We start from the raw sequence: 26063 nt of genomic DNA, 5'->3' as shown, positions 1-26063 counted from the left end.
GTTCGGGGTTTGGGTGAGTTGGTCCGGTCAGGTCTGTAACATCTGACAGTTATATTCATTGTTACAGTCAATACACAGGTAAAATCAACAGAGCAGCTTAACTTCCCATTTTGCATAAAAAACACAAATCTGTTGATTTGTGACTAAAACAATAAACCGTCTGTCTCACAGTTCTGAAGCTGCAAGCAGACTTTTAAGAAACAGTTTAAGAAACATGGTAGAATCACAATACAGTCCTGAAAATAAGCCGTACCTCCTCCTGTTCATGAGTTCAATCTGTTATGGAAGGAGCTGAGAGTTCCCACTTCAGACCAGTTTAGGCCTTAGCAGACCAGTGTGGGCAGTGAGGCAGTTCTCCAGCTCTTCTCTGGTTTGAGTGGCATTAAAATGGAGTGGTGATGGATTTAAACGTGTTTCTGATGGATGAGGTCAGAGATCAGAATGATCGATATGGACATAAATTTAGTGCACCAAAATAAAAAAAATGATGACAGAATTGTTTGACTGGATGAGCTTAAAAGCAGTTTTGTTTTTTTCCGGTTCTGGTCTGAGTCCATAACATCTGTCTACAGAAGAGAAATTGTTCCTACAGCTCAGTGTCCCCATCCCGGATTACTCTGTAGGTCTCCGAGGTGGTGGTTTCCCTCTGCGTCTTCTGGAGGCTGTACTTGGTCTGCTTCAGAGGGACGCTCACTGAGGAGACGTATTGCACAGAACGCCTCATGGCGACTCTGAAGGACGGCGTTCTGGCTGTGAAGAGGATGAAAATCTGGAAACCCTGAAGAAAAACAAGACGAAGGTTAGTTTTAACTCTCCGCTTCATTCTAAGCTTTAAAAGTGACCCAAGTAGCAGTGACTTGATGGGGTTTAATGCAAGAAGTTTCCATTTCAGCCTTAAGTGGGCGGAGTGGGTGGAGCCTACCTGTGTGGTGGTACAGAGGCAGAAGACGATACTGAACAGAAGGTGGGCGTGTCCTGTGGTGACGAGGACCAGGTAGCCCAGAGTCCAGGACAAACCCAGCATCACGGCCAGAGAGAAACTGACCAGGAACTTCTTAATCAGCGTTGAGCGTTTGGTGCTGCAACAGGATTTATATGCATGCAAAGTTACTGATCAAACATAAACAACTAGACTGGAAGAAAATAAAATGAAAACTAACACTGAATACATCCATATGAATTAAGACACATGAATGAAAATACTATAGAATAAAATTAAATGATAAATATCAGTGTCTAAAATCAGATAAAGATAATAAACTGGAAAAGAAGTGAGTGCAGACCAGCTCATTTTCACCCATATTATGATTTCCATGTTGTTATAGTCCCATATTATTTTTACATGGATACACTGTTCGATTCACTGATAATCAAAACATAACTTTAGCATTTGAAACAACAATATTATTAAGTGTCAAATATTTATTTAAAACATAGCAGCCGTATTGCAGTTCTTCTTTATTTATGTCAACATCCAAGCCGTTTCTTCCGGCGGACTAGGTGAATGCCACCAGGGTGCCCCAAAGCTGCATCTGCAGCCTCTTCAGAGGAGAATTAAAATGTCCGTTTTTATCAGTAGCTATTTCATATGTTTATTACTCCCCTTATAGGCTTAAAAATTAACGTTGGCCTAAATAAAATAAACTGTAATAGGAAGCACTGGCTGGTCTTTTCTTTTTTGGCATTATTAGGTCGTTTTATATACAGTATATGGATGTTGGACACACATGTCACACGACACACCCACGCTCACAGTGAGTGACGTAGCGGACTGGCAGGTATGATGGGAGTGATTGACAGCTACCATTCATCCTGTTAGCAAGAGGATCAAAAAACAAACAAACACCATATTGGATTCAATAATGAGTTATTCCAGCGGGGCGGAATAACGAAAGAAAAAGAAAACAGGTGAAGATAAACGGGCAAAGGATAAAGATAAGTTAGTAGTTGTCAACACATTAGTCCTGTTAGAACCAAGTTTCAGGGATCCACAAATCTTAAGAATTTTTAAGTGGCCGCGTTTAACATAAATTATCTTGACTGGAAATGTATTTCAGATATCTTGAATTCAAGTATTCCTAGTCTAAATTAACATTTTAGATAACTAAAATAATATTCTTACTAAATCTTTGTGCTATGTTTCTAACATGAAAAGTGTTTTATAAATAAAATTTTATTTAAATTGATTTAGGACAAATGACGTTACATGCTGTAGTCAGTCCTCTGTCATTGTTCAGTAGAAGTTGTCTACCACACATTTGACACTTAATGTTATTCTAGCCTTACTTAGCTGGATTAATTTATTGAGCTTGGTGTGTGTTTCATGGGCTCATGATTAGAAGTGTGTTTCTGTTTTAAAAATCAAATGTTTGATGTAATTATTTTACGATGTTGACTATTATAGACTATTGTGGCAGTGGATCATTTATCTTTTTATTACTTTTTATTACTTTTTTATTACTTCAACTAGTGTGTAAACCAATGCAAAAACATTTTGTAATTGGGTAAAAGCTTGAAAGTGACACTGCATTCACAATGTTTAATATAAAAACAAACTAAATTTATTTTCCTGTATTACTGCAACATCACTATAATAATATGGAAAATGCTCTCATGATCTATTTTGCTTGACGATCTAAGGATCTTTGTCTTTACAGGAATAATATATTTTGGAGCACCAGGCATTGATCCTGCTCTCTGCCTGTGACTGTGGCCTCAGCAGAGAGGAGCTTTTAAAAGCTGAAGCTCATCAAGACCTACCTAAGGTCATCTATGAGATGGCATTGCCTCACTGGTCTTGCATTACTCAGCATCAACTATGAAATGGGCAAACAGCTGTTATATTAGGACATCATTGATGACTTTGCAAATAAAAAAGTCAGGAAGCAGACATTTTGAGGATGATACACTGTGGCTGTTACTGTGAATAATGTGTGTTATTATTAGGTGTTATACTGATAAGTGTAAGTCGAAGGTAATTTAGCATTCCATTAAGTGTTGGTCTGTTGGATTTTCTTATTTAAAGTAAACTTTTTTATAAAATATTTTATATTTTATATTTATTGGCATATTGACAATTATTTTTCTTTGTATTATCGTGTTTTTTAAAACAGTTTAAACTGTTTATAGACTTAAGATGTTTCATTTTATCTGCAGCCTGTTTTGCTCATGAAGTGTAATAGATGCTGGCATCTCAGTAGACCATGTAAAGGGTTAGGAATCTCTTCATCAGAATTTGACAAACTAGAGGCCCCCCAAACACCATCTTGCCTTGGGCCCTCACAAAGCTAGAAATGACCCTGTCAACATCTACAAACCAGTGTTGTGTATGTGGACTGGAAGTGAAGACCAGATCCACTAGGCCTGGCTGTTATTCCAACATATGCAAAACAACTCTATATTTGTTTAACAAAAGTTTTTTTTAAACTTTCCAGCTGACTCGTCAGACTTCTATCTAGTTTTTGATAAGATTTAAAAATAACCAGCAGCTCAATATCCAAAATATCTTAATGTACTCAACATAAAATGGGATTCACAGGGATGTTATTGCATTCTGTATGAGCCATACAACCCACCTCTATATTTTTTTACACCATTTAGCATTGTAAAAATAATACTGTTGCATAACAATAATATTATGTAATTTTTTTCTCGCAGAGGTAAAAGAAGCATTTTTTAAATTACTGTGCCCACAGTTCCTTCCACAATTCCTGGAAGCTAAGTTAGGTTTTCCCCATTTAACCAACTGGAACAATGTGTTTTACCTGGTCAGGTTGGTGTCGACCCTGCAGGTGGTCATAGAGATCAGAACCAGTAGAACCACATTGTAGATCAGGATCAGACCCACTGGAAGCAGGAAAGCCCAAAACATTGGTTTCCCAAAGTTGAAGTGTTTGTTGTTATCCAGAGCTGCAAGCCAGCAGCTACAGCACAAAAACCAGGAGAGAAGAAAACATCTGTCAGATGGGACAGCGATGGAGATATTAGCTGTAAACCAGGAAGACTCCAGATCTGGACCCACAATTCCTCCTGTCTGTATCCCAGAGGATTATCCATCCTGTAGCTCACTGCTAATGTGATTGCCATGACAACAGCAGGAAATCCTGTCAAGAAACAGGAAACAAAGTTTATTTCATTTCATAAAGTTTTTCTCCAAAGAATTTATCAGTTCTGTATCTAACCTCTGTGGAAATTTGATATTTTACCTATGTTGCACTTTAAATACTGTTTTAAAGTTGTTTTCATTTATTTTAGCACATTTAAGACACTTATCAAGAAATGTCCACGTTTATTACTGAAGCTTAAGAGCCATAAACTTATAAATAAACTTATCAAAAAGTTGCATAAATTGGATGATTTATTTGTCATAAAAAAGCTTCTTCTTTTCCATAAATCTGATTCTTTTGGCAAGTCTGTTTTAAAAGTGAAGTCTGTCAGGAAAATGTTTGTGGGATGAGCAGCAAGGTTCAGAACATGGGTTGTTTTTTCAGTCTAACATCATTTAAAGCCCATTTCTTCTTCCTTATGTATGTACATTAGGATATTAGTTTTGAAACATTGTCATACGTTGCTGTCGTCATTCATCTGTCAGTCTTTTACGTTCCCATAGTTGTTAAATCAGTTCATCCACTAGTGGCCGGTGCTGAATTCCAATTTCATTTCCACATTTTTATACCAGTTGGTAGTGTTAATGCACCACTATAAAGTTGTTTACAATTGTCCAAAAACACCAGAAGAAGAAGGAAAAACACACAGGTTTTTTAGCTTTTCTCAGATCCTGCAGATTCTTCATGTGCTTTTTATTTGATGTTTCATCTTCTTCCTGTTCCTCTTCTTCTCTTGGTTGCACCTTTTGTTGTATGTCTGTTATACAACTCATTACTGCCCCATAGTTTCCTGTGGTATTACTCTGCTTTATGTCAAGTGATAGATGGCTAAATCCTTTTAACTACAGCCCAAATTACATGCAAAACTAAAGCAGGAGATGGAGGAAACTGTGCAGAATCAGTTGTTTGTATAACTACAAAAGATTTGGCAATTTTTCATGAAGACAGCCCACATACTCAAATGCTGCTGCTCATCCCAAACATGCATTGACAGTTTATGTACCATTTTAAGTTGACTATTAATGTCATTATATAACTTTTCGGGGTCAGATCTGAAAGCTCATCCTAAGTTTAAAGCCAAATTCAGGCCCTTTCTCATTTTTAAAGAGAAACGTTTACAGCATGAAAATTCACAGACCCTGAATCTCATACCCCATCCAACCCCTATGCTCAGCGGTGTCCAGTGTGATGGCAAGCTGCGGCGCATGGAGCGGACTAGTAAGACCAGCTGGGTGCCATACACGCTGTTCCATGTGAAGGTGGCCATCAGGAAGAAGTGCAGCAGAGCTGCCACTGCAGTGCATGAGCCGTGATCTGGTTGCACATGCACATCAGAGTCCAGGACCTTGTTGTCACTGCTCAGGTTCACACCCCTGTTCTGTTGGTTGGAGTTCTGGACCCCTGAGAGGAAGGTGATGATGAAGGCCAGCAGGCTGACGTAGATGGAGAGCATAGCCAGCTTGGAGTTCAGGTTTAACTGTTGCTCATTAGACTTTCTGTAAAAACTGAACACAAAATGCAACCAGTAAACCTTTTGAGACCAGTTTTCAGAGCCCAGAGGAAAATATAGACAAACTAAATCTAAAAGCTTTAAAGTTTTAAACCTCATATAAAATTGTTTTACTTACAAAAAGTTAAACTCCTGTTTTGTCAACATCTTTTTAAATAAGAGAGAAGCTGCTCAGACATTTTCTAATACTTACAACAGGTCCAACACCTAAAATAAAGATCCAAGCTCCAAAAACAGGTGCAAGACTTGGTGGTGTGCTGGCTTTGACAGTGGAGCTGTTGGATAAATCTGTACATCCTGTAGACCATGCATGTGTACTTTCTGCATAATTTTTAATCAGACCATCCGAGCATTCAACTTACGTCGTTTTGAAGTTACGACGCTCATTAAATGTAAGCTCAGAAAAAAAAAAGAGCAAGTGTGGAAGTTATGAGGCTCTGTAAGCTCTTATGATGCATACTAGTTGGTGACGCGAAGGCTGAGACAATGCCTTCTGTTCTGGGCTGTTCGATTATGACAAAAATTATGATCACAATTATTTTGTCTGAAATTGAGATCACAATTATTTAACACAATTATCCAGTATTTTTAACGCTGTACATCGTGGGTTTCTCGGCTCTGTGTCAAGGATTATAACCGTTGTCACGGTTCTGATTGGTTTTCAATTTATTTGGACACTTCCTGAAGACTGGTGTTAATTGCCAATCAACCTCCCCTGTTCTCTTCTCTTTAAGAAGCAGTGCCTGCCTCAGATCCCTGCCAGATTGTCTGCAGTCAACACTGTGAAGTGGCTTCCTGGCGCCTGTGAGTTTTTCCCCTGACCCGTCCTGTGTTTTCTGACCCTGGCCCTGGCCTCTTGTTCTGACCCTACCAACCCCCCTGTAAAACTAAGTTTTTCTTTCTTACCTTTGAATGTTTCTGGATATTGGACCTGGATGAAGGAATTTGGATTTTGGACCTGGATTAAGGAATTGGATTTCAGATCTGGATTTACTGAGTTGGATTTTGAATGCGATTTATTTTGTGAAGCCAGACACAGGAGTGGATCTAAATATTGTCTTGGATTGAAAGTCTTCATTTCCCTTAGACATCTGTTTCCCACCCAGTTCACCCACCACCAGTGGATCCTGGCTCCTTCATCATAACCGTGAGTGTCACTTAAAATTCTGATATTCCTGTTTTGTCTGCACAGTTAATAATCATCTGTTCATTTTTAGAGACCCTGGCACCTGGTTCACCGACTGCATCACCTGGTCTCCCAATATAACCTTATGTTGCCATATTAAATCATTATTTCTAACCTCAAGTTACTGGCATTTATTGAGTCCATCACATATTATTGTTACAACCATTTAATGCACAGTTCAGAGTTGTTTAATCTGCTTTTATCGCTTATATTTTTTCTCATTCACCTGTTAAGACAGCTGATCTGAAACAGCTGATTAACTTTCACCACCTACTGCAGTTATTCTACATTGACCTGCAGCCGGAGCCGACTGAGACTGGCCGCCTGGGACTGCTTTAGGACGGGAGAGGCTCCAGCTGCTTGTTCCTTACAGTAACCGCAGAATATGTGCCTTCAAGTCAGTCGCCAAAACACCGGAAAAGTCTCTAATAACTCCAGTAAAAGTTGATAGATTTGTCGCTTTTAACTTAAAAGTCTCCAGATTTACCGAGAAACTCAAAGTTGGCAACAGTGGCTGAATGAAACCAAAGTGGCTGTAGGAGTTTACAGCACAGTGCTGCAATGCCAGTGACGTTCAATTAGCAACTGAATACAGCAGGACAGGAAACTGCAAAGAGCAAAATAATTGCACCGTTTTATTATGATTGCTGAAAACCCAGATCGTAATTGAGATTAAAAGAAAAATCCGATTTAATCACCTAGCCCTATGCCGTAGTGCGTAGGTAGGAATACGGGTTACGCTGTCACCAGCAGCATCCTCAGCCTAACTCTGCAATTTCGTCTTAGATGTTTGTACTGTAATTGTGCATCATGAGCCCCAAAAAGGAAAGCAGGATCTTCTGAAGATGCCACCAAGCAGTGTTCTTCCATCCTAATCAAGACAGAGAAGCTGTTTGTGATTTGGATCGAGGATCCAAATCAGCGTAGGCTTTCCTGTAGCCTACTCTTCCTTCAGGAATAGGCATGGCATATTTTTCAGATGCTGAAAGGTCAAAATGCTGAAAAGGAGGTATTTACCGCCAGCAAGGGCTGGCTCACGGACAAAATGGCGGCGACCACTTTTCCGGGTGGTCTAGCCAAGAACATCTGGGAGGGCAGCTACCTACCTGAGCAAGTTTTTAATGAAACCGGACTATTCTGTAATTAGATGCGAAATCCCACTTCGACTGACGGCGAACTTCTGGATTCTCACAGAAGACCCAACACCCGGGTACCTGACTGAGCTAAAACAGCAGATAGATGAAGAGAAATCCATCGAGTCCCCAGAACCAAGGCATTTCAAAACCAAGGGCTTGGTTTTCATTTCTTGAACAAGCTATGGTGCAATTTGAGGCAGGGGACCCCAATCTAGAGCATTTTTCAATAGCTTCAAGAGGAGTGATGGACAGTGATTTACAATAAGCTCTGGGAGGAAAAGATTTCCTTCCAGACGGACATCTCAAAATACATTACCAAGGTGGAGAGGTCAGCATAACCCCTACCTTCAACATCAGCATCTAGAGAAGACCTGTCATCTGCTACATCATCATATGACCCTGATTCACCAGAGGCCCTCACAGCCTCCCCTCCTCCTTCTCCCACCACTTAACAGTAAGCAAGACAAGGACAGGAGTTATAGTGAGTGACTTATTTATCTTATGTTATGGTGTGTTATATGAAAATTCCAACTTGCGCGGAAATTTGGGTTACAGCATAGGAACAGAACTCGTTCGTAACCCAAGGACCACCTGTAAATACAAAGTTTCGACACTTTCCCATTGGATTTAATGGGAAAGTGTGTCCAAACCTTTGACTTTAAGATATATATTCACTAAAAAGCCTGGGCTATGAGTGGAACAGTGTTTTGCTGGTCACTGGGGCAAATCTCTGACACATGGGGAGTTTGGCAAGGCCTTTCTAGAAGATTTTGGTCTACCATGCAGTGACTCAGGAGGGTGAAGCAGTGCTCCAATAACACAGCACAATTGGAATGAGGGGCCACTGACCCAGGTATGGTGTTTGCAGTATTCCAAACTTAGTGCCAATCTGTTGTGTTTAAGGAGCTGAGCCAAAAGACAAAGCTTTCGTTTTACCAGTCAATCTCCTTTCCTAGCCTCATCTACAGTCACAAGCTGTGGGTAGTAACCATTAGAATGAGATTGTGAATACAAGCAGCTGAAATGAGTTTCCTCCACAGGCTCTCCCTTAGTGACAGGATGAGAAGCTTGGTCAAATGGGAGAAGGTCCGAATCGAGCTGCTGCTCATCCACATCAAGATGAGCCAAATGAGGTTGCTTGGGCATCTGGTAAAAAATGGCTCCTTGATGCTTCCCTGGTGAGGTGTTCTAGGCATGTCTTTCTGGGAGGAAACCCAGGGAAGACCCAGGACATGCCAGAGGGAATATATCTCTCAGCTGGCCTGGAAACACCTCAGGATCCCCCGTGGTGAGCTGGCAATTGTGACTGGGAAGAGAAAAGTCTGGGTTCTCTACTTAGGCTGCTGCTCCTGCAGCAATTTTAATACACACAGTTAAAAAAAATTTTGTCCAGTTACAACAAATACAAACGAGCTAAAGAAACCATTAGAAACCATCACAACCAGAACCAGGAAGGAAAACCTCCTTTCAAACCAGAACCAAGAAGAAAAACTTCTATCATAGGGAAAAACCTCCATCACAACCAGAACCAAGAACTAAAACCTCCATCAGAACCAAAACCAAAAAGAAAACTTTAATCAGAACCAAAACCCTTGAGAATAACTTCATCAGAACCAAGAACTAAAACCTGCATCAGAACTAAAGCCAAGAAGCAAAACGTCCATCAGAACCTAAACCTTAGAGAAAAACCTCCATCAGAACCAAAACCAAGAAGGAAATCCTCGATCAAAACTGAAACCAAGAAGAAAATCATCCATGAGGCCCAAAACCATGGAGAAAAAGTGATGATGCAATACTTTTGAAATACACTTGCAAATCTGCCTCAAAGAAAAATTTGCATTTATTTATATAATTTTAAACTTGAGAAGCCTAAAACTTGGACCGGACATTTTCCACATTAATCATGACATTAATCAGGGGGTTAATTGAGATTAAAAAAAATATCTATTTTACTGCCTTACTTTTCACTCAGGTGATGGATGATGGTTACAACCAAACCCAAGATGGAAAAAGACAGGCCGATGATGGAGATTACATTCAGTGCTTCTGCATACTCGTACTTGTCCCTGAAAGACTGAAACACAGACTGAAACTACTTAGAAAGTCTTCATCATCACCATCATGTTTTTGTATAAAACTGCTTACAGTGCTGCAACATTCACCCAGAGAGCAGCAAAATTAGTGGTGTGGTTGCAGAAACATCTGAGGGTGTCATTTGAAGCATCTCCTTTGGAGCAGCCATTGGTGCTCCAGTCCTGTAGACTGTAGTTCCAGAAAACACAGGAGAAGTCGTGCAGAAACGAACCATTTAGTACCTGAAACACCAGCAACATCAGAAGACAGAACATGTACACACATATACACAGAATAAAGGAAATTAACTAATGAACTTGGTCTTCTTACTGCTGGTTTGAACAGCATCTCCACCTGCTGTGGCACCACATTACGCTCCTGACCTCTGATGCTCCCGGACAGGACCCTTATGGTGGCCCGGCTTTTCCGGTAGAGCCTGGATGGGAAGAAACGATCGTTTTGGTAGAGGACGAAACCCAAAGAGATGTTGGACTGCTTCTGATGAGCGCTGCCACTTTTTCCTGGCAACAGATAGAGAAATTCCTGTTATTAGTTATGAAGATTGTGGCTCTTTGCAGAAGCCATACAATGTGAGATGTCTTCAAATCTTTCAGCTTCTTCAGATGATCAGATAGTATCAGCTCTCAAAAAAATCTTCACAGACAACATCCAACATGTTCTGGTGTAAAATCTTTGCTGCAGGAGACTTACCTGATGGGAATCGTATGTAAATCACTGCCTCAGATATGAACCCATTTTCCATAACAATCTCTGATGTGTTGGTGTTCAGATGAATTCTGTCTGCCACAAAACTACCAGATGTCCCTGAATGCAACATAATGACAACAGCTTAAATTATTTATATTAATATCACAAGAGTTGTTTTTTTACATAATCTTGGTGGGCTAAATATTGTCTTATATACCAGTTTCTGGATACACTGGAAGGAATATTTATGAAAAGGAATCTGCTTTATATTATGGATGTTTCACTTTATTCAATTTGTAGCGCCATCATAAAAATGGGACTTTCCACATCCACACATGTTGTTGGACTCAGATAAAGTAACATGAGAAAACAAAGATAAAGAGAATAAGTACCACAATGACAAGTAGCTAAAACCATAAAACCATAAACAGTTTTTAAGCCTTTGTTTGACCCAGAAATGCCAAGCTGGGACTTAAAGGACTTGGCTTTAGTGTCAACACAAAACTTCAGTTTTACAGTGCTTCATTAAGGTTTGTCACAGTGGGTGTTTCTCAATTCAGGGTCTGCACACTTCCAAGTGCGCAGACTGCATAGGCAACGAACTGTTCTACGTCGTCTGCACACACCGAAGTGTGCTTACTGCCAGTAAAATGAGACAGCCTATCTAGTGGTCAAGAATTACCCATAGTGCTCCGGTCCTCTGTTGCCTGGCAACTACATATGCCAAGTTTATCTAATTACTGATCCCAATCTTTCACAAAAAGACACAAAACTATTTTTAAAATGATAGAAAATTGTACCAGTAATTTAAATTAGATTTAATTTCATTTTCCTTTGTGTCTAAAGGACAGACATGAGGAGGTGGCGGTTTTGAGGAGCTCTCCTCTGGCTGACAGCTCATCCTGTCAATCTTAGACGTTAACTTCAGTGAATAATACTCCATGTTAGACCCATATACAGTCATCCTCATATTTATTCATACCCTCCCATTAAAAGAGAAAAACAGTTGCCTGGGAAATAAGCTGAAATTGACAAAAGTAATAATAAGTAATAATTAAAGCCGCAAGAGGCATCCATCGGGTCCTCGCCTCATGCCGAACCCTCCACCCAAGTCCTGGTTCTCCTAACGCTACATGTAAAGGACCCGCAGAGCCAGTTCATTTTAATAGAGAAATACAATTCACATATTGAGAAAAGAATGTGTGAAGGACCTACCAAATATGAATAGTTACAGTTTTGGTGCACATTGTATGAATTTGTGCAATGATATAAGCAAACCGTCTTTCATGGCGAGGAGGTTTTTTTCCAAGATGGCGGACACTCCGTTGCCATGGTAACAGGTGCTAAATATAGTTTTTTGCTTGTCTAGGGTTGATACACATGTGTGCCGAATTTCGTAGCCCTAGCTCAAAGTAGACGATCGGGCCCCTAGGGGCCCCCCCAAAATGTGCCCCCCCCTCCCACAATACATATTACAATGCGTTAAGGACCTACCAAATATGTATTATTAGAATTTTGGTTCCGATCGGATGCATTTCTGCAGAGATATAAGCAAACCGTGTTTCATGGCGAGAACACTTTTTTCCATGGGTTGCCACGGTAACATGCTTTGTCCTGTTGGAAAGATTTCACTAACTTTTGCTCCCCATCATGTCACAAAGCTTCCTGCTGAGTATGGAGCCAATCGCATGAATCCCCTCAGACTAGTTCGTTCAAATACGATGCGCTCAAAGTGATAAAAAGGGCATAAACACCAAGATGGCGGACACCCCGTTGCCATGGTAACAGGTTCTCAATTGAGTTTTTTGCTCATATTGGTTACATATACATGTGTACCAAATTTCGTAGCCCTAGGTCAAAGTAGACGATCGGGCCCCTAGGGCCCCCCCCCAAAATGCCCCCCCCCCCCACAATACATATTACAATGCATTAAGGACCTATCAAACATTAATTATTTTAATTTTGGTTCCGATCGGATGTATTTCTGCGAAGATATGAGTGAACCGTGTTTCATGGCGAGAACGCTTTTTTCCATGGGTTGCCACGGTAACACGCTTTCTCCTATCAAAAAGATTTGAATAACTTTTGGTCCCCATCTTGTCACGAAGCTCCATGGCAAATGTGGAGCCAATCGCATGAATCCCCTCAGACTAGTTCGTTCAAATGCGATGCGCACAAATTGACAAAAACGGGCAAAAATATGGTCGTAAACGCCAAGATGGCAGACAGCCGGTTGCCATGATAACAGGCGTTTCATTGACTTTTCTACATGTCTTGAGGTGATAGACATGTGTACCGAATTTCGTTGTCCTCCGTCAAACTAAACTTTTTTGACCCCATTCTAGAGGCCATTTTTGGCGTTTCTAGGGGGCGCTGTCGAGGTATTTTTGCATTGGCGTGCATACAAATGCCAAATTATCGAAATTTTCACCGGACGTGAGGTGTGTGCCAAGTTTCGCAACTTTTCACGGGGTCTAAGGGGGTCAAAATTGAGCGAGTTGTGCTTAGAACGAGAAGAACGAGAATAATAAACATTTGGAAAACAATAGGGCCTTGCCATACTTCGTATGGCTCGGACCCTAATAATAATAAATAAAGGTTTTATGAAAATCATGACATTATTTTGGAATTCTGTTTGATTTACTGTTTTACTGCTGCTATTTTGGTTTGTATATTTTTAGTTTTTCTCTAATTTAGTATTTATTATGCTAAGGGTAATATTTTATATTTTTGAGAATTTTCCTGGTAGGAACCTTTGTTCGCTAGGTGAGTTCCATAGGTGCGCTAATAATGATGCACGCCCTCAGCGCAAGTAAAGCGTGGCTGCTGAGAGGTCAGCTAAAAGTATAAGTTTAAAGATATAAAACGTCTCATTTCTCAAAGTGTGGTCAATCAGCGAGGTACGTTTTTGTTTATGTCTGTCTTTATTTTTATGCATTATTTGTACTTTATTGTATTTTATTTGTGCTTTTTAGTTCGACGGTGGCTAAGGTGGCTATTGTGATAAATGGCAATGGTGAAATGGATGGCAACAAGTGCCTCATAAAGTCATGTCATGTCAAGTCAAGTCCAAAATTAAAGTCCAAGTATGCCATCAGTGAAAGAACTCTTTTATTGACTCTAAATCAAGCAAGACGGAGGTAGAAGTGATATCCTGCTTGTGTTGTTCTCACTCATATGTAAAACGCTTTGGATATTAGCGTCTGCTAAATGCCTGTAGAATAGAAATAGAACAGAATAATTCTGGTTCAACAGAAAGATTTTTTTAAAAGCAAACCATTATGATAAAATAACATATGTTATTTAATGAAATTCATTTGTGGTTATTGGACACAATAAGCTCCTCCCAGGTCCTCCCAGCTTGTCTGCTGTTTGTGTATATACATGAAAATAAACAAATAAATAAATGGTCTGGCTGGTGTGGTACCTACACCGGCTCTCTGTTGCTCATTATTTTCGGGAATGCAATGAATTCTGGGATAAGACAGGGCGCAAAGGATACATCTCTTGTATCCTTTGTCTTAAGCTAATTTGGAGCCAAACGAAGTGCAGATTTGAAGGGTGGACTCGAAGGAGCCTTTGAATTGAGACAGCACTTGGAGCGCCACGATGACGCATGCAGCTGACGAATCCACACTTTGAAGACCCTGAATTGAGAAATACCCAGTGTCTGAGGTCCTCTGGTACCGGCAGCCTTTTAGTTGTTCCTAAATTCAGAACTAAGACATACGGTGAGGCCTTTTTCCGTTATTATAGTCCTCGACTGTGGAACAGCCTACAAGCCTTAGGGCTGCAGAGATTGTTGATGTTTTTAAAAAGAGGCTCAAGACCCATCTTTTTAGCTTAGCATTTAAAGCTGAGCTAGGTAATGTTTGGGAGCTAACAAGATTTGAAAGTGTCCCTGTCTTGGCTCTACCCCCTCTGGTTTTGCTCCTTGCATGATCCAAGGTATTTTTCTTACCTCCACCACGGAGGTTATGTTTTTACCAGTATTCATCTGTTTGTGTTCAAGATAACTCAAAAAGTTATGGATGGATTATAATAAGATTTTCAGGACAAAAGGTATAGACTACTATCAGGACAAGTTCACCCACAGTAGAAATATATGTCTTTGAACAAGATTACCTACCCCATCTTTCACTGATTCTTACTTTATATTTTAATTACTTTATTTATTTATTTCATTCACTCATTCATTATCCTAAGCGCTTAGTCCAAATGAAGGGTTGTGGATATTATTTATTTATTCAGAAATAAATAAATAAATACCCGGGGGGGGGGGTTGTATTATGGACTTTTTTTTGAGCCATTAAAACATTTCCAAGTGAATAAAATGTCCAGATAAGGCAACACTTGAGCAGAAAAACTTCAGCTTTTCTCTCTTTTCTCTGTGCTCATGGTCCTATTTTTCAGCCACAATGGCTCTGATTGCTCTTTGGGGGGGTCTTGGAGCTGAGGTTGGGCACCACTGCTTACAGTGCATGACTGTTTCTCTTCATCTTCAATGGACCCTGCTTTTCATTTGTTCAGCTGTTAGTGATGGTTTATGTTTAATTTCCTTCATCTGTTTTCGTCCTGACATTAGTCCACCTGTGTGTTTCCATTTTACAACCTTCCTATTTGTTTGAACAGCTGACTGGGAACAATTTTTTCCCAGACTATGAGTTGGATTACTTTCTTAAAGAAGTTTTTTTTTTTTTAACCCTTTGCATTGTTTCCACTGACAGTTTTATGTTTCCTGTCAATCAGCAGTCACATCAGCTCAGCTGCATATTTTGACTTGTGCAGGTATCAGTTTTAGACTCACAGATTTCCCTGTCATTTTACTGTAAAACTCATGATTCATTAGTTTTTGCCAGGATCTCTATATGTGAAGAGATGAACTTCCGATTTGTGCTGAAACCATGGGTTCATGTGGTGGGAATGATGGATAGTATGGTTTAAGCCTTCATAGCGATGATGACTCGATCCAAGGAGGTGCTGTGTTGGTCAAAGAAGTGATAAACTCCTGTGGGAAATACTTTTTTAGAATTGCCCTTTTTTCTATTAAACAGGCTAAAAAATTGTCAGTGCACCACATTATTATGTTACATTCCCATCAGTACAAACTGGAAAAGGCCTCTACAGACCCGCAAAGTTCATTCACACTTATATGAAAGTGATGCTGTGTGTTACTGACCTGTGAGTGAGGTAAACTGAACTCCTTGAGAGTCTGCAGCATGGATCTGTGCTGACTGAACCACCAAGTTTGGTTGAACCACCTGAGACTGAGACGCGCTAAGACTGAGGCTGAGGTTCACTGAAAGCTGGTCCAGAGTCTGAGTAAGGCTGAACACAAGAGGTACACCAGAGAAAGGCACACTCAGTCACATCTGATGTGTTAACCATGCAGTAACATCCAGTTTCATGTCCAGTTTAATGGCTCCTTCTGGAGAATCAGGTCTCACTACAGTCTTATGTCCAGCTTTGTCTCTAATTGGACTTTTTTCATGTCTTTGCTTACCTCTGAGTCGCATTATTTTCCTCTGTGCTGTCTGGTACTCTGGTGTTGAGCAACTGGCTGACTGTGGCAACTGCGGCCACCCTAACACTCTGCAAACACCAGTCAGATTTCTACTGTCAGCACCACACCATCGTCATCATCCCTAAATACACACTAATTCCAATGCGAAGTCACTGGGGGGCTGCAGCCAATTCCAGGGTACACCCTGAACAGGTCACTAGTCCACCTAGGACACAAAAAAAAACCTCAAACTTGCTTGTTCTTGTGTTTGTACCTCCGTAGCATTTGGAGACAGCAGCAATGTGTTGGTGATCTGAGCTGCTGTAGTCACGTCTTCAGTTGTTAGTTCCTCAGGTCTGGATGTGAGAATCTGAGTGCTGGACGCCAGCGTCTCTAAATCTCCAACACTGGTGAGCTGAAGGACCAAAACCAAGAAGCTTGAAATCCAAACTTCTCTGAGGGAAAATAAAACTTCCAAAATGAAACTAGAAGGGACATTTATGCACCTGAGGGGATATTCAGTCATTTTAATTCAGTAATCCTTTTCGGTAACAAAAAAATAGCACTTCTCACATTTTGCTGTATACCGCTGAGCGTTTGTTCACACTGTAAGACATGTGGATGGCTGAAACCTGCGGAGGAACATCTGGTCGAAGCCATCGGTTTTCCAGCTGAGTGGACATGAAGGGAGTTACATTAGTGGACAGAGAAATTTCAGCTAATTATGGTTCATAGTTTGGTAAATTCTGAACTGAAACTTACCAGCACTAGTTCCATTTGGACATTTGTCATCTGAATATGCAAACCAACCAATGGGTGTGGATGGGAATTTAAAACCCAACAGCACTGTGGCATTGCAGACATTGCCTAGAAGTACCAGTACAATGGAAGATGAGCTATACTTTAAAAAAAAAAAAAAAAAAAAAAAAAAAAGAAAGTCTGGTGTATATTCAGATATAATTTAGTTTAATCCTGGCTATTCTATTTCAAACACAACTTGCTGTTAGCAGTCTCACTTGAGTTTGCGCATTTTGGTTGCAGGTTGTGCAATCACTTTCCCTCGGTTTGATTTACATGAACAATCTGATTTTTTGGATGAGAAGACAGGAAACTCATCTGATCTTAAAAATAGGGAAGCTTGAAATTCTGTTTTCAAAAACATCCCAGACATGCGGCATCAGATTAAAAATAACTTGCTGAATATGTAATACTTCTCAAATCATTCCTGAACCGTATTCCTATTATCTCTTTATCCTAGGAGCACAAATCAAAGACTTCTGGACTTATTCAAGTTTGGTTTACTGGGATCTTCATCAACTTGATGACTAACACCTTGTCATTTATCATGAATTATTAAATGTCACTTATGGATGTTTTTAACTACCGAAAAAAAGTTGGAAAGCGGCAAAGTCTACTGAAAATCTCCATAGAGTCAATTTACCGGAAAAATTTGATCAGCACCAGAGTTATTGGATGTTTTACTGTCCCAGTCAAAGATGAGAGAAATGGGCCATAAGTTTTCATCAGTTTTTCCTGAAGAAGCACCAGCAATATATTGGATTTTATGAACAAGTGAGACCAATAAATACACTGTTGGCCACAGATACACATCAGGCCACCAGGACAATGCCAATTAGTCAGATGGAAAGTTTGTGCTTTCTGTTCTTACTTTCTGTTCAATTCCACCTTTGATGGTTTTGTTCCAGGTGTTCTATGGGTGGACAAATTAGAATTTTCTTCAGTCTACATCAGAGGAATAGAAACAAATTTTTTGTCTGTTGATAACAGAAAAAGCCAAGGCTACTAAGAGAGGTGTAAGTGTCTGATGCCGCCTGCTGAGGCGTGTTTTAAAGAGTGATTGAAAGCTTAGAAAGTTCCGATGACCTGCTTATTACCACAAAAAAAGTCTATATTCTTTGAAATGTGGAATTAGACACAGCGTGGAGATTGTCATAATTTTACTGTCTGAAAATATCAAAGAAGAATCCACTTGAAGATGGCCAATGCTTGATCTCTTGCCCTGCTTCACCTCAGCTTCAGGTGGGCTAGTTCAGTCGACAAAATTGCCATTAAACATGTTTCAAGGAATTTTCGGGCAGATTTGAATGATGTTTGGTTATCTCTACTAATTCTTCATTCTGATGTTAGATGGTATTTGTTCATTGCCAGAAATAAAGTAGACGTTTCTGTTCAGGTCTCACCTGTTGAGCATGTTGGTCCAGTCCACTCGTCTGGACAGAGGCAGACACCGTTCACCTCGATGCCACCATGTTCACAGTGAAGATGGGCCGTGGTTGGAGGAGGGCTTGTTGTAGGAGCAGTGCTACTGGTAGTAATGTAAGGTACTACAGTAGTATGCTCTGTTGTTATGATAGTAATGTCAGGTGTGACAGTAGTACTCTCCATGGTTATGTGAGTAACATCAGATATTACAGTAGTGCTCTTCATACTTGCATTAGTAACGTCCTGTGTTACAGTAGTACTTTCTGTGGTTACTTTAGTAACATCAGGAGGTACAGTAGTACTCTGCACGGGTATGTTAGTAATGTCAGGTGTTACTTTAGTACTGTCCGTGGTTATGAGAGTGACGTCAGGCGTTACAGTTGTACTCTCTGAGGTTATGTGAGTAATGTCAGGTATTACAGTAGTAATCTCCGTGGTTGCATTAGTAATGTCAGGTATTACAGTAGTACTCTCCGTGGGTATGTGAGTAACGTCAGGTGTTACAGTTGTACTCTCTGAGGTTATGTGAGTAATGTCAGGTATTACAGTAGTAATCTCCATGGTTGCATTAGTAATGTCAGGTGTTACAGTAGTACTCTCCGTGGATATGTAAGTATAATCAGGTGTAGCAGTAGTACCCTTTGTGGTTATGAGAGTAATGTCAGGTATTACAGTAATACTCTGCGTGGTTACATTAGTAACGTTATGTATTACAGTAATACTCCCTGGGGTTATGTGAGTAACGTTGGGTGTTACAGTAGTACTCTCTGACGTTATGTGAGTAATGTCAGGTATTACAGTAGTACTCTCTGACGTTAGGTGAGTAATGTCAGGTATTACAGTAGTAATCTCCATGGTTGCATTAGTAACATCAGGTGTTACATTAGTACTTTCTGTGGTTATGTTAGTAATGTCAGGTATTACAGTAATACTCTCCATGGTTGTGTCAGTAATGTCCAGAGTTACAGTAGCACTTTCTGTGGTTGTATGGGTAACATCAGCTTCTACAGTTGTACTTTCTGTGGCCACGTTAGTAAAATCAGGTATCACCGTATTACTCTTTGTGGTTATGTTAGTAACCTCAAGTATTATAGTAGTACTATCTGTGGTTGTGTTAACTACATCAGGTATTAAAGTAGTACTGTCTCGGGTTGTGTGAGTAACATCAGGTATTACAGCAGTACTCTCTGTGGTTATGTTTGTAACGTCAGGTATTACAGAAGTAGTGGGGCCTCTAGGAACAGTTGTGATCCTGTCTGCAGCTGGGGTGATAGCAGTTTGTTCAGCAGAAGAGGTGAGCAAAGAGAAAATCAGACTGGAAGAACTCAGAAGGATTGTAGTATTTGTAGTATCAGCAGTACTTCTTGTGGCGCTTAACTGTCCTGCAGCTGCCATCGATGCTAAAGAAACAGTTGTAAAGAAGTATATTAGAGTCATACTCATTAGTTTGGTTATGCTGACATGCCAGTTTTTAGCAGGACTCATGCTAGCTACGCTGACAATGTTTTGCATACTAACTAACTAAACTTGGGGGGGATTCTGCTATATCTCAATTCTACTTTGGAAGTCAGGTGCATATTTTGTGAATGCTGTTGGCTATCTAGCATTTACCAGAAGTTGAACTGTTTTCACTTTAACATGAACATGAACATTGTAAGATGAACATGGATCAACGATGAAGACTTAGTACCTCTGTAGCACCACCAACAATGATGGTTCACATTCTGCAAGGCCTCTACTAATCAAGTTCAGCTCCACAGAGCCATTCCTGATTGAAATTCTCTCCAATCTCTATTTCCTTTCCAGGTTCCACATTCTTCCTGCCTCATAATTATCTGAACACTGATCCCTGCTCTTACCAGTGACCACCGATACTTGCCTACCCCATTGGATAAATATCCTGATCCCTCCTCTGTATGACCATTGCCTGTTCTTTTGACCACGCTGTTGGACATTGGACATATGCTCTACTGGTTGTAGTATTAACAAATCCCAGACTCAGGCTGTCTTGGAGTACATTGTTGCACTGCACGACCAGGCTGCTCTTCCAGGATCTTTTTTTTTCATCTCCATTCTTTCTCATCCCTTTTAATAAATAAATTTCTATTTAAACATTTACTTTGGTATGGAGTTAAATTTTTGGGTCCTCTGGTTTGCCCATTACAAAAGAACGGTAAAAGAGCATTGAATTGAACCTTTAATCAACAATAGCTCTTGATGATGTGGTTCTGTATTAGGAATGACAAGAGTTGTTTCCCCATTATGTGCCCAATTCTCTGGTCCATGCAAATGTTAGCTTAGCTAAAGTAGTCTAAAAATTCAGCAAAGAGGTTTAGAAGTTCAATCTGCCGTTTTGGTGTGGTTTTGTACAGCATTTGTGCACACAGTCCTTTCTATTAGCTGATATTATCCCTAGAACACAAGCGTAGCATGAAAATCAACGTAGCATGGGGGAAAATCACCCAAGCTCAGTGGTCGAGGGTTAAGCAGTGCAGCTAAATAACGTCTGGCTGTGTCTCTGGATGGCAGAGGAGAGCTGTAGTTCTTCCTCCATTTACCTTTTCAGATTGGTAAAAGATTATCAATGTTAATGCTGTCAAGTTTTTTTTTCATGGTTAAGGTGTTGTATTACTTTGAGGTGTGCCGGTAAGCTTCGTGAATTATTTTGCTCTGTTTTTATGAGCCAGCAGATCTACCAGACCTTGGTTGATAAGCTAAACTTGCCTTTCAGTGAGCTGTTCTTAATGAACATTTGTACATTTTAATATTTTTTGTCTTTGAAATTGAAACAAGAGCAGTACATTCTTTAGAGCATTTTGAGGTGTGACCAGATCATTTTACTGTTTTAACGAGATCAAAGTCCTGGATTTATGCAGACCATGTGAAAATCAGATGATTACATCCATTATTTGTCCAGACCGGGAACTGTGTGGTTGTAGTGACATGTGACTTCATTGCTTTAGTGGTTCATCTCTTTTGGTACTTCAACCTCTATAGCCTCGGCTGTGACTCTGAATTGGACTAAGTGGTGTAGAAAATAAATGAAAGATTAAAAAAAAATCTACACTCTGTACTGATTTTATTTAGTATCTTTATCATGGAAACATTGTATTACTGTGACAACTGAATTTGTACTCTGGAGGTAATAGAAGATGTACATGTGTTTATTTGAGGCTGCCAAGGCAGAAGTCATGTATTTGGCAGTGTTGAATTGTCCGTCTGTCTGCAACACAACAGTTATGGAGGGATTTTGATCAAATTTTTAGGAAATCTCAGAAATGTGATAAGGAACAAGTGATTATATTTTGTGGGTGATCCGGATCACTGTTTGGATCCAGAATTCTATTTAAGGATTCTTCACTATGAGCTTCTTACCTAAAAATAAACCCCATAATTATCTGCTTAAAAAAAATCACTCATTTAAGAGTCCTGACAGCTGACTGCAGTCATTTCACTCTGACCCATATTGTCTTATAGTACAAATCATTTTTCCATTTTCCTACAGTATATAAAATAGATCCAGTTATAGGTGCGCAGACCAATAATAGATCTGCCTTCTAATCTTCAATGAACTATATTTACTCTGCAGTAAAACCTGAGTTTTCTTTCCTTTTTGACAATATTTTCCCCATTTGTACATTTATTCAACTTGCTGTAAACCACCAAACACACTTGAGCATTAATCAGCAATTATTATTGCTATGTTGGCTTACAGCTAAAACATAAATGTGAATGTCAAAAACCCAAGCCGGTAAACATTCATTCATTTCTGAACCGCTTAATCCAATTCAGGGTTGTGGGAAAGCTGGAGCCTATCCCAGCTTGCTTTGGGCGACAGGCAGGGTACACCCTGGACAGCTTGCCAGTCCATTGCAGGGCCACACAGAGAGACAAACAACCACTCATGCCCACACTCATTCCTAAGGGCAATTTAGAGTAACCAATTAACCTAACATGCATGTCTTTGTATGGTGGGAGGAAGCCGGAGTACCTGTAGAGAACCCACACGTACGGGGAGAACATGCAAACTCCACACAGAAAAGCCACTGACCAAACCCCTCTCCAGCCAAGGATCAAACCAGTGACCTTCTTGCTGTGAGGCCACAGTGCTAACCACTGCGCCACCGTGCAGCCATTTCTAAACAATTCCTATTTAATCCTTGTAAAGCAATATGGCGGGTGCGCTGGTCATGTTCCAGCAACAGGCTGAGGGCAGTCAATGTTTTTGTCAAAGAGGACGAGTTTCTGTAGACAAACTTCTAGAACTGAACTGAGATATGTCATGTCCTTGTCGTCATTTCCCCACAGTAGGCTGCGGAGCTAAGGCTAATAAAAGTCTGTCACTCTGCATCAGAGTTTAACACACTGACTTTTCATTCAAAACAAACAGTCACAGTTCATTTTGTGGGACCTGGAACATCTAGACTTCACATAATCACAATTTATCCAGGAGCTTGTTCTTGATTATTTTGTCTGAAATTTACTGGCGGACACATTTTTTTCTGTTTTTTCTATTAATTTTTGTACTTAATTTAACAGTTTACTGTGTATTTTCACTGCAAAATGAACCAATGTAGATTATTAATTTACAAACGCAATGTTTACATATCACACATCATTAAACTCAATTAATGCTCACAAATACTATAATCGTGTCCATAAAAGGAGCATTATGTTGTGGTCCTGTAGTATATCAGCAGATTGACTACAACGATGTGTAGAATTACTGTTACTCGGGTACATTGAGAAGATCCTCATGACATTTGTGAATTATTGCTGACTATTTCAGTCATACTCTAAAACACATCAAACTGACAGAAAAACTTGTGATTTTCTTACCCAACAAAACAAGCCAGAAGGAGACATCCATGTTGCAGGACACACGTTTTCTTATTCCCAGTTATTTAGGTCTCCCATGACTATTTCAGCTGCGGTGGAGGAAGTGATAATATGCAGCTGAACCTTCAATAAAATCATAAAACTTATCACAGCAGCTCAAAGGTAATCATTACCTGCTCCAGTGCAGCAAAACAAAAGAAGTATGTGATTAAAAGGTAGGCCAAGGCATGTTTGTTTGTACATCACATTTCATGTAACCAACAGTTCAAAGTACTTTACATAAAACATTCAAAACATTACAGATGGTGCAAACAAAGCATTAAAAGGAGGGAAAAGCCAGCAACAAATCGAAAAAATAATCATAAAATCCTAAATTTAAATAATTAAAAGCAAGATTCATCAAAATTTAGCATGCAGACTTTGTGCAGGCACATGAGAAAAGAAACATTTTAACCTGGATGTAAACGTGTCGACATGTAGTGAAAGTTTAACCTCCACTGGCAGTTTGCAATCTTGCAGGGAAAGAAGGCAGGAGGAGGCGACACATGAGGGAAGGGCAGGTGAGGCATCTGGAATGACAAGAGAATTAGACACAGAACTAACACCCAAAAGTGCAAGAATGAACCAAAATAAAGAAAAGGAAAAACGTGACCTAGGAACTGAATCCTGACACTAAGTAGTCTGAACTGCAGTTATTAGGGTAAAAAGACAGTCATAACTCACTGATGACAGTTAGCATTTAGCTTCTATTCAGCTTTATTATAGTCTTAACTTTTAGAAGTATCATAAATCACCAAAAGGGAACTGACTTGACCCGCTAATGGTATATTGATCCCAGTTTAAATATGCCAAAACTTCATAAGTTTCCACATCACTGTAATTTCTCATTGCCTCCATTCATCATCATCATATCATCATCATCCTCATCATCATCATCCAGGAAGTGACTAAAGTGAGTTTGAATTTATCTGTGCTGTTTATTACATATAACCTAAATTATAGGATCTGGTCCAGTGGTCCATTTTTCTCAGGAACTGCCTTCCCTGACTGGAATGACCTCTAGCTAAACGCTAGAATATCCTCCATAACAGAAAGGAGATCATTTTGTCCCACAATTCCTTGTGGCTTCAACGCTGGATCAGGTCTAACTAGTTCTACAAACAGTGATTGGTGTGGTTACATTTGAGGATGGTGGGCAGACTGTGAGTGACTGGGACATGTTCCTACTCACACTTTGTTTTCCTTTGATCACCAACAATATCTATAAAGTCAAATGTCTGTGATTAATAACACAGAGTCAGCTTATTAGTTTTATTCCAGGAATCAACCTCTGAATAAAATCCATTAAAGTGTTTGGGATCTGCTATGACGAATATCCATAGTAAAGTAAAAGTTCTTTCAGGAGCTAGATAGACTGATCTGTGTCTCCAAAACAAAATATTCTGATAAACTAAGAGGATGCAGGTCAGGCGCAAAGCAGAGGAAGTTTAACCTTTATTTTCCCAAACACTGTGGTGGGAAATCTTGTTCGCAAACAATATATATGAGCTCTAACAAGGACACAGAAGGAAAACAGAGAATGCAGTATTTTGTGTCTCACTAGGACATGATTGCAGAAACTGATCCCACACTGATGTGTTCATAAACTGGTTTCAGACTGTTTTGGCAGATTAAACATTAAAGCTAAGAGGTTTTCAACTTGGACATGTCTTTGGAAGTCCTGCACACAGGACTTCAGACTGTCAGCTGTGGGTTTTTATTTATATTACTTTTCAATCATTAAGATAAAAAAGGTTGTCTCTATGCTGGGGACTGATGCAGAGCCCCCGCACCAGTTATCTGCACAAGCTGTTGAAGAAGATGGACTGGCTGGACACCCTCCATGCAGCACAGTAAGGAAGCAGTGTGTTCGGTCAGAGGCTCCTTCAAGAGTGATACCATTCCTAGACAGGAGAGTGAAAGATCTGCGTCATTTCCAGCTTTTCCAGCCATGGTGCGGCATAAACACCACTCACAGCTTTATTATTTATTACCAGCAACAAACTCATCATATGTTTAACATCCTGGTTTCACTGTAACCTGATCTTTATTCCTGTCATAATCCTGCTTTATCTTGTTTCCTCATTTACTCAGAAGCCCCCCCCCCTCCCACACAGCCTTGCTTTCAAAAGCAACTTTGCTTTTTTCCATCATAGAAACTAAACAATACTGCTAGAAACAGATGGTGACTTAAGCTCTGAGTAATGTGCAGAACCAGGTTTGATTTACTTTAAACTGAGTCTGAAAATCAAGCAAAGTTCTTCTTAAAGGCTTTAAGTTGCTCTTTAACATTCTGCTTTTGTACAAATAATATGAGAGAAGTTTATCTATTAAACCTTGACCGTGTTTGTAAGAAGATCAATAAATCAATACCACCCATGTGTCACCACCAGGCTTTGTTTGAACCTCTTGTGGTTTTTCTGGAAAAATAAAACTTTTCCTTACATGAACATTCAGGTTCTGAAATCAGTGTTTATCTCCTGATCTGTAAAAACCTGCAGCCTTTATGACATTAAAGCTGACATTTGCTTGCTGCTTGTGAGTTAACTTCAAGACCTTTTTTCTGTTCACAGCTCTTCGTGTTTGATGAAGACCACCTCAAGTGTGGACGATTCAGCTGAAACTGGAAGGTTCTGGTCCAGTTTGCAGGGGGGCCAGCAGGACTTTACTCTGTTGCCGGGGCAGAGGCGCTAATCATTGTCAAGTGACCGCTGTGCTGAGCTGCTGCACACAGTTAATG

General features: G+C 39.9%; 1 protein-coding gene across 1 annotated transcript; it reads right to left on the bottom strand.

Moving 5' to 3' along the window:
* Positions 1–586: 586 nt before the first annotated feature.
* On the bottom strand, positions 587–26021 carry adgrg7.1 (adhesion G protein-coupled receptor G7, tandem duplicate 1; the record flags this gene model as incomplete). Its single annotated transcript, XM_079264110.1, has 16 exons — positions 587–778; positions 923–1079; positions 3765–3923; positions 4022–4103; positions 5259–5611; positions 9900–10012; positions 10101–10253; positions 10342–10532; positions 10723–10836; positions 15899–16047; positions 16223–16311; positions 16497–16637; positions 16796–16893; positions 16985–17089; positions 23777–23853; positions 25993–26021. 16 exons carry the CDS (start codon positions 26019–26021, stop codon positions 587–589), a joined length of 2202 nt encoding a protein of 733 aa, XP_079120236.1.
* Positions 26022–26063: the final 42 nt, after the last annotated feature.

The sequence above is a fragment of the Telmatherina bonti genome (assembly GCF_933228915.1).
Source record: "Telmatherina bonti genome assembly, chromosome: 24".
NCBI classification, from domain to species: Eukaryota; Metazoa; Chordata; class Actinopteri; order Atheriniformes; family Telmatherinidae; genus Telmatherina; species Telmatherina bonti.
Note: the sequence above shows the minus strand (reverse complement) of the source record. Positions and strands in the feature narration are given on the sequence as shown.